Here is a 9,889-nt window from a genome sequence, read left to right on the forward strand (position 1 = left end):
CATATTATTTGCTGATAATATAACCCTTTTCTCTTAGTACTTCAGTTCTTGTTCAGCTTGAGAAACCCTATCTCTCTGAATCATTGGAACACCTTCAGAAAGTCCTTCTACCCAGAAGCACCACTGGATCCAGAATTTTCACCAACAGAGACTGAGCTGAGAATAAAAGGGATCATGGAGAAGCTAGACCAGCTGATCCCACCCAGACCCTTCTCCTACGTGAGGTCCACCACCAGCGCCATACACAGCAAAGCCACCCTCCTCAGCCCTCAAGACACATACTGCAGGGGGGATCAGCTAGACGTCCTGCTGGAGGTGAGGGACCACTTGGGACGCAGGAAGGAATATAGCGGGGATTTCCTGAGGTCCAGGATGTCCTCCCCAGCCCTGAAGGCAGGCGCTTCGGGAAAGGTGACAGACTTCAACAATGGCACCTACCTTGTCAGCTTCACCCTGTTCTGGGAGGGCCGGGTGTCTCTGTCTGTCCTGCTCATCCTCCCCAGTGAAGGGGTGTTGGCTCTCTGGAGGGCAAGGAACTGAGGCTATGACAGGGTGATCTTCACAGGCCAGTTTGCCAATGGCACCTCCCATGTCAATACTGATTGCGCCCTGGTTTTAAATTCAAGTGCTGAACTGTGTGAGAACCTGCACTATCGCGACCAGGAAGCCTTCTACTGCGTGAAGCCTCCACGTGTTCCCTGTGAGGCACTGACCCACGTGACCACCAGGAATGCAAATATTTCCTATCTTAGAGAGAAAGAATGGATCATTTTCCGCAGGTAAACGGGCCTTCAAACACAATCATCAATACAAAGAGGGAGACTTAGTTTCAGAACAACACTGCCTAATAACTTTTCTTAATCAAGCTCCCTTATTTGACTAGTTTATAATCAGAGATTCAGTGCAGATGGTAATATATGCACAGGGTCCCATACAGGTCACCTCTACAACTGTGGTTTTATTCATCCTGAGCTATTTGCTAAAAGGAGTACAACCAATGAAGCAATTCATGTAGGTCTATAGTTCTCCAGAGTTTGTAATACTTCCAGATAGGAATTTTCTGGAGACCAGTATTTTCTATAATGTGTTCCATGGAATACCAATCCTATAGACTGTTAATGGATGCTATGCAAAAACAAAAAAAAAGAACAACAACAAAAAAATAAAACAAACAACAAACCCAAGGGGAAGGAATGCTATCATTATTTACTCTACCTCACCCTTTACATCAAATGAATCACCAAATCCTGTGAATTGTACCTCCCAAGTATCTCCTGAACCAAGCCATTTCACTCTATTGCTGTTGCCTCTATCCTTGTATAAACTATCATTCTACCTCAATTAGGTTATTACAACAATCTCCAGAGATGTTTACTTTCTCACAGCCTTGTTTCCTTCCTACCCACTCCACACCCAGACTAATGTTTACTTTTACTTGCTCAAAACACTTAATATGATCCCATTGCTCTAAGGATGAAATCCAAACCCTTTAATATGTTTACAAGGACTTACCTAGCTCTGAAGCCCCTTATCTCACCTTTCTGCTGCCTTGCTCTCTGTCAGTCAAATTGAACTCCTTTAATTTCACAAACGGACTATGGTGTCTCTCAGCTCTGGCATTTCACAAGCCTTCATCTAAACATCATTTCCTCTATGTTTGGGTAAAATGCTAGTCTCATACTCTTCCACTGCATTCTATTCTTCCCCAATCATAATACTCATTACACTATTAAATTTCAGATATATATTTTATACCCTCTGTTAAATTGTAAGCTCTGTGAGGCAATAACTGTAACTATTTTTTCACCATTCGTTCAATTTATAAATAGCACATTCTATATTGCAGACACAGCTCTAGGTGTTGAGAATTTAACATTGTAGTTGGGTAGAAAGACAACAAACCAATAAACAAATAGATTTGTAATATAAAGTCATCAGAATAAGAGATCTGAATGTGATGGTGAATGCTATTTTAAAAGCATGGTCAGGTAAGACCTGTCTTGAGCAGCAATCTGAGGATGGGTCACTTGAACAGTAACCTGAATGAAGTGAAGAAGAGAGCCTTGTGAATTATGGGGGGAACACTATTTCAGGAAGAGGAATAGAACCTGAAGCAATGGCATGCTAGAATGTTCCAGGAACCATGAGGAGGACCAGGGAGGCTGGAATGCAATAAGAGAGGGAGAAAGGAGGTCAGGCGAGTAGGCAGAGCCTTGGAGTATCCCTTAACTTTAGTCTCTATTCCTTCAAGTGAGATGGAACACAAAACATTTCCCAGAATCACTTGACTGTGGCCCACTTATTTATTTATGTATTTATTGGCTGCACCGCGCGGCATGCAGGATCTTAGTTCCCCAACCAGGGATCAAACCTGTGCTCCCTGCATTGGGAGCACAGAGTCCTAACCACTGGACTGCCATGGAAGTCCTGGACCACCTGTTTAATGGATCATTTTCAAGGATTGTGGTTCCATAGTTTGGTAAATGCTGCTGTAGAAAGGTCTTGGTTTTCGAGAAGAGCAAGTTGGATATCACAATATCCTGGAAATTCAAGTTCAAATCCAATTCAAACATTATGATGACACAAGGGGTGGGGGTAGGATACAAGAGACCTTACCTGGCTACAGGATTTCCTTTCCACTCCTAGGTCACCTTTACTTCTTTTTGTTTTCTTGGTCAAGGTGTGAAAAAATCCATTTATCCTATGGCTCAGCCAAAAGAGGCTGGACTTTTTCAAATAAATATTTTACTGAAAACTAAAGGAGACATAATCATGGAGACATAAAGGCCTAAATAATTGCAAAGACAGAGACCTTCCTGTCTTGAAGGTCTGAGAACCATGTCTTAACTCTATGGGCAGAGACTACCTGTGCTGATTCCATATTCCTTGTTGGCCACATCTGCTCCCTCTTGAGATGGTCCTCCTTGCAGCTTGGGTTGGAGGAGCTCTCCTTGCACACTCTCCTGGCTGCTCTCAGGAAATGCTAAGTCCCTGGTCTGGCAGATCTGCAGATCTGTATTTTGGGTCTAATCATGCTTCTCAAGTGAGCTATGTTCATGACAATAATCTGCCTGACCCCATTTTACTTCCCAAAAGACACATTTACTTCCTGGATCCCCTGCTCTATTCAAACCATCTATTCTCCCCCGCCTCCATCCCCCCTGCCCGCCCCCCACCCCCAATGCATGGGAGTAGATATCTCAGTCTTCTCAAAGGTGATTTAGTGCCCACACAAGGAACAGTTGGCTTCATTGGTGATTCTGGATCCAAGAACTCTCACTATCACTAAGCTCTAGTGCCCCTTCTTAGGCCCACGCCAGGTTCTGTGGCATCTTTCTTTCCCACAAGTCCAGGGACTAAGCCTGTTTCTCTTTCATTTGTCACAAAGTAAATACATTTTCCTACCAGGGTTCTCTCTCCCAACCCTAGCTGCAGAATCAGATGCTACCTCCTCAGATACTCACTTCTTCAAAGTTAAAAAAGTCTTTTTTCTTCTTAATTTAAGAGTTTTATTGAAAATCATGATGGGAAAATAAACAAGGGGCATCACATGAGAACACATCACACAGGCAACAAGTTGTTGACAATTCTTTCCGTTTCTGTTATGTTTCTAATACTATGGACCCCTTCTGAAATGTGATACACAAGCACACTCAATACTAAGACAAGACACATTGAAATGAATGCCTTTATACCATGAGTACATATTTTTTTTTGTTTTTTTAAGGGTTTTTTTTTTGTGTTTTTGCGGTACGCGGGCCTCTCACTGTTGTGGCCTCTCCTGTTGCAGAGCACAGGCTCCAGACGCGCAGGCTCAGTGGCCATGGCTCACGGGCCCAGCCGCTCCACAGCATGTGTGATCTTCCCGGACCGGGGCACGAACCTGTGTCCCCTGCAACGGCGGGCGGACTCTCAACCACTGTGCCACCAGGGAAGCCCCATGAGTACATATTTTTAATCCTAATTTTAAGGTCCCATCAAAGTTTGGCTTTGGTAACGAAATTTACGAGGTAGCTGGCTATTGGTCTCTTTTGTCAACTTCAACCTTACCTGGAACGGATGTAGAAGAATCAATGTTTCAAGTTTTAAAGTTCAAGTTTTCCACTGAGACAAATTTTAATTTGTGCTAAATAGAGGTCTGATAGGCGCCTCAATAAGATACTCTGGAGCGACTATGGTTGACCAGAGTAGGTAGTGTCTAGTAAGTGGCAGAGTCAGAACTGGAATATCTCTATCCCCTATTCTAAAGTCGGTAGACTATAGCACAGTCTCTCATGACTCCATCACTCTATGCAGCCATCACTGTCCAGATACCCCAGCCTCTCTGCTCTCCAGCCCTCAGATGCCCCTGATAAAGAAAATATTTTTCACTTGACCTAAAAACATCCTTTCCTGTGATTCCAGCAATCCCTCTCAATTTTTGAAAATGTGTCCTTTGTCCCTCCTGGAGATCTCTGTGGCTCTGGGCCTGGAAGTCCTTCTTTCCCCCAGATGGATTTCATTCTGATGAAATGAATTTGATTGATCAGTAAAGTGACCATCTTAATTGGTAAGACCTATACCTTGAGGTGAAACTCACTGTGCCAGGGCCTTGAAATATTATAGTGAATAAAATTTGACCTACTTATTCACTATAATATTTCAAGGTCCTGGCACAGTGAGCTCTCAAGGAGATAACGGAGAGCAGAAAATAGACTCCTGGGGGGATTTGTGAAGGAGAGTGCAGGGAGGAGAGGCTGGAGAAGTAGATACTCGTAGGAAGTGTTATGCCAGTTGAGGACCTTGGTCCTTATCCTGCAGGTTGATGATGGAAAGTCATGGAAAGATTTGGTGTAGGGGAATAAAACAGGCAGCACAGAGGATGTATTTAGGTGGGATAACCCAAAGGGGCAGAAAGACAATATTATAACAATCTAGGACATAGTTCTCAAAGTAATGTCCTTGTATCAGCAGCCTCAGCATCACTTGAGAGTTTGTTGGAAACCCAAATTTGTGGACCCCGCCCCAGAACTAATTTGTTCTAGGTTTATTGAGGTATGATTGATAAATAAAAATTTTATATATTGAGGGTGTACAGCATGCTGTTTTGATACACATACACGTTGTAGAACAATTACTAAAATCAAGCTGATTAACATATCCATCACCTCACATAATTTGCGTTTTTGTGTGTGTGGTGAGAACTCTTAATATCTACTTTCTTAGCAGATTTCAAGTATACAATACATTATTATTAACTATACCCACCATGCTGTATGTTAGATCCCCAGAACTTGGTCATCTTCTAACTGAAAGTTTGTACCCTTTAACCAACATCTCCCCACTTCCCCAACCCTCAACTCTTGGCAACCACCATTCTACTCTCCGTTTCTACTCTCTGAGTTCAGATTTTGTAGATTCCACATAAAAGTGAGATCATGCAGTATTTGTTTTCCTATATCTGGCTTATTTCATTTAGCAAAATATTCTCCAAGGTCATCCATATTGTTGCAAATGGCAGGACTTTCTTTCTTAAGGCTATTGTACATATAAACCATATTTTTCTCTACCCATTTATCCATTGATAGACACTTAGGTTGTTCCCATATCATGGCTATTGCGAATAATGCTGCTATGACCATGGAAGTACAGAGATCTCTTCAAGTGCCCAGAACTATCGAATCAGAAACTCTGAAGATGAAACCCAGCAATCTGAGTCATAACAAGCACTCTAGATGATTTTGATGCACGGTCGAATTAGACAAGTACCTGCCTAGGAAAATGTCCATGAAGGACTGAAATACTACGAGTGGTAAATGTGGAAAGGGTGGCTTGTGGTAGAAAATCATTTGGAAGGTAAAATCAAAGAGATATATATTTGATTAATTGCACGAAGAAGGTGAGTGACTCTCTGGATCTCTGCATTCTTGTCATCAGTAGGAGAACAGTTTTATAGAATCTTGGCCCATCTATTTCCTGCAAAATATCTAAAATATATCAAAATAAAGAAAAAAGTATTTGTAGAGAGTTGAGAGTGGTTTGATCCCTCTAAGTCCCCCATGATTCATTCTTACTTTAACGTCTGGACAGCTATCAGGCTATTTTACTTTCCCATTTCTTGAAGTTCCAACATGGGGCTTGAAATAATGAAGGACTTTACCTCCATCGAGGTCTTGCCATGTAACAAGTCTATTGTGTTCATAATTTATCCATTTAAAGGACATTCTTACTTTAAGAGATATTTCTTGAACATTAACCATTTCGATCTTTCATTTCCTGGAATAAATAATATTAATCATCTTGGGTTTTGCAGAAGGGGTTTTATTCTTGGAAATATTTTCATATCAATTTAAACCAATTTTCATCTTGAGTCAGATATAAAAGGCTAGGTAACTCTTCATTTCAGCTGCCTTCTCTCAAAATGTACAGGTTATTTGTACTTGTATTTCAATTTGGGATTTGTTCCTGAAAAGCCAATAATTGGATACTGGTGAAAATGTCTCAAATGAACTACAGAGCTAGAAAATCTCTCTTTCAGCCAAACCATCTCAGTTAAAGTTCTATGAACTAGCAATTCCTGTGAATATTTTAAATTTTATCACATAAACTTCAGTGGTCAATACAAAGCCATCTCACTTATCAAAGTGATGTTTCTGCTATCCTGAAAGTAAAGTCAACTTCAGAAAAGCAAATTACTTCTGTTTTAACAGTCAATGGGGTATGCATTTATCCATTGCCCTTTTCTCATATATTTAGCACATGTTTATTGAGGACCTACTATAGGCAAAGAACTTTGCTAAATCCTGTGGAGATATAAATGGATCAGGAACCCAGACCTAAAGCTCACAGTCTATGGGAAAGACAGATCCCTTCTCTGCCATGGCAACCATTGTCCATACCCAACATTTACACCAAAGAAAGTTCTTTGACCCTTGAAGCCACTTGAGTCCTCTTAACACCCCTGTGGTTTCTCTCTTGCCTGGACAGTAATTTCTAGTAAAGTCAGGCAGTTTCTTATAAGACAGTGCCAGACTTATTTTAGGAGCCATTAATAAACCTGATATAATTCAATATGGATAAACTTAAGTCCCTAAACATATACCCCAAATCTGAACAATGTAGGTAGATGACAAAATGATGTGTTTTTTAAGTGGCAAAATAAAAAATGGCCTGAGCCACACATGGATGGAAAGCTTGATATGAGTCAGTGAATTCAGCTTAGGCCACTTCAAAGTGGAATATTCAGAATAAGCAGATAATGTTTCTCTCTTTTTCTGCACTAATCAGACCACACAGAATATTAAGTTCAGTTCTGGGCACAAGAAAGAAACATTGAAGGAGTTTTCCTATTAACTAGAAAACATGGTTCTGATACATACAAAATAAACAACGTGTAATAGTCATTTTGTAAAGGTGTTCAAGCTTTCTCCATGGATAAGGAGTTTGAGGAGGAGAAGATGTCCAGTCCCCCCTGGCCAGTGTCATGGGTATGATATTCAGCTGGGCTACCGAGTCCTGCTCTTTTGCCACCACACATTTCCCCCTGATTTTGGCTAGCTGTCTCACAACTGAGTGACATTAGGGACAAGATGAAGCCCTGGGAAACATTGCAAATGCACAAAGAAAAAAATTTAACCCCAGTCTAGGAAATACCATTCATTATTGGGATTATTCAAAAGTGAGAAATTTTAACTCATCCCTTAACATGAACTTATTAAATAAATATTTGGCAAGAGAGGATGGCAGAGACAGAGAAGGGTGGAGGGAAAAGGGGAAAAAGAGGAAGAAAATGAGGAAAGTGTTTCTGAAATAATTTGTGATAATAAAAGTTGCTGACTGTGAGAGTTTTTATTGCCAGAGAGTGAGAACATAGAAACAAACTGTCAGCTTGGCAGGAAGGCTCCTTTTCCCAGCGGTTATACTGTGAAAAGAAGGTGGATTGCAGCATTTTGCAAACAGATCGAGTTAAATGAAACAAAAAATATAAATGACTGCTTGAAGAGAAAACTTATTTACCTCATGGGAGATTCAACACTGCGTCAGTGGATTCACTACTTACCAAAAGTGGTTAAAAAGTATGTATTTTATTTTTACTTTGAAACTATAGTTGCCTTCAGAGGTTATTTTTATAGAATTCTTTACTTCCCTTTTCTGAAGTTTATTATTTTTCAAAATTTGCCAAATATTTGGATTTGGGCTTTTAATAAAAAGTTAAATTTTATTTTCTTCATTCACAAATATTAACATTTTCTTCCTCTTTCTCTATGCTGATAATAAGTTCAAAATTTTGTTAAGATTTGAATGCATCTGTTAAAGTTCCCTTCCTCCCACAGGCAGCAGTGCTCTTAGAGTTAGAAGTGATCTTGGCTAGAATTTTACAAATACGTGCATTTAAAAATTATATCATTATTTTCCTTTTGCTAAAAGATTTATTGATTTTTTTTCCCATCAGCCTTAAAATGTTTTGATCGTCATGGAGCTGGGATCTTTAAAACACATGTGCTTCTGGATGCTGAAAGACATATTTTGATTCAGTGGAAAAAGCATGGTCATCCATTTATTACCAAAAATCTGTTCTCAGTGAAGGATGAAAATTATATCCCATGGGAAATTGACCGGGTAGCCGGAGACAATGACACAGTCATTGTCATCACTCTCGGTCAGCACTTCAGACCCCTCCCCATCAAAATCTTTATCCGTAGGGCCATCAATGTTCAAAAGGCCATTGAACATCTATTCTTGTGAAGCCCAGAGACCAAGATGATCCTGAAAACTGAAAACACCAGGGGGATGTCTCAAAATGCAGAGATGTTTAGTGACTTTCATGGTTCTATTCAGAATCTTATCATGAGGGATGTTTTTGTGGATCTCAACGTGGGTATTATTGATGCCTGGGACATGACTATTGCATATAACACTGATAATGTTCATCCACCTGATTATGTGATTGGAAATCAGATTAACATGTTCGTAAACTACATTTGCTAGAGGAAAAATACAAAAAAAGCCAGTACCAGCCATTCTCTATAGATGACCTCACTCATACTGCAAGGATGGTTTAATGAAATCCAAGGTAGGAGGAAACAAAATAAAAATAATTATTGTTAAAATATACGTAACATAAAAATTACCATTTAAACCATTTTAAGTGTACAATTCAGTGGCATTAATGACATTCACAATATTGTGCAACCACCATCTTGATCTATCCCCAGAATTTTTCATCATCCCAAACAGAAACTTCGTATCCATTGAACAATAATTCCCCTCCCCCCAGGCAACCACCATTCTACTTTCTGTCTTTATGAATTAAACCATTCTAGGTAGCTCATATAAGCGGAATTGTATAGTATTTGTCCTTTGTGCTGGCTTATTCCACTTAGTATAATGTCTTTAAGGTTCATCCATGTTGTAGCATATGTCAGAATTCCCTTCCTTTTTTAAAGCTGAATAATATTCCATTGCATTATGTGTATATCACATTTTGTTTATCCATTCATCTGTTGATGGACACTTGGGTTGTTTCCATCTTTTGGATATTGTGAATAATGCTACTATGAAGAGGAAACCAAATTTGAAAGATTGTTTCCAGTACTGAGTATGATGACAGAACAGCAAAACATCATCATTCATAGTTTGATTTTAAGAAATGTAAGGCCTGGAAAGGAGCAGTCTAAATGATTCAAGTTTACAGAAAATGTGAAATGTAGGAGGAAACTTAGTGAAATCATAATAACAGTCTTTGTGCTTAAGATAATTATTTGAAATTTGGTCAACAGTTTTTCTCTAGATTTCAGTAAGAATCAGAGATCACAGTCCAAACCCACAAACTCATTGAGAAAAACCAACTAGTATTATGTCAATGTACAGACCCTACAACCCTGGTTCTTGCTGATCTTAAAAGTATGAG

The 9,889-nt window shown here is 39.7% G+C and overlaps 1 protein-coding gene across 1 annotated transcript in view; it reads left to right on the plus strand.

The window, feature by feature from the left end:
* NXPE2 (neurexophilin and PC-esterase domain family member 2) overlaps positions 1 to 8,967 on the plus strand; it is a gene marked incomplete at both ends in the record, with an annotated part of 57,136 nt that extends 48,169 nt beyond the window's left edge. Inside the window, 7 exon segments of the mRNA XM_079929602.1 lie at positions 46 to 537; positions 541 to 779; positions 6,104 to 6,173; positions 7,846 to 8,054; positions 8,432 to 8,441; positions 8,443 to 8,721; positions 8,725 to 8,967. Coding sequence (XP_079785728.1) covers positions 46 to 537; positions 541 to 779; positions 6,104 to 6,173; positions 7,846 to 8,054; positions 8,432 to 8,441; positions 8,443 to 8,721; positions 8,725 to 8,967 — 1,542 coding nt within the window.
* Positions 8,968 to 9,889: the final 922 nt, after the last annotated feature.

Source organism: Stenella coeruleoalba (genome assembly GCF_951394435.1).
Source record: "Stenella coeruleoalba genome assembly, chromosome: 8".
Classification (NCBI taxonomy): Eukaryota; Metazoa; Chordata; class Mammalia; order Artiodactyla; family Delphinidae; genus Stenella; species Stenella coeruleoalba.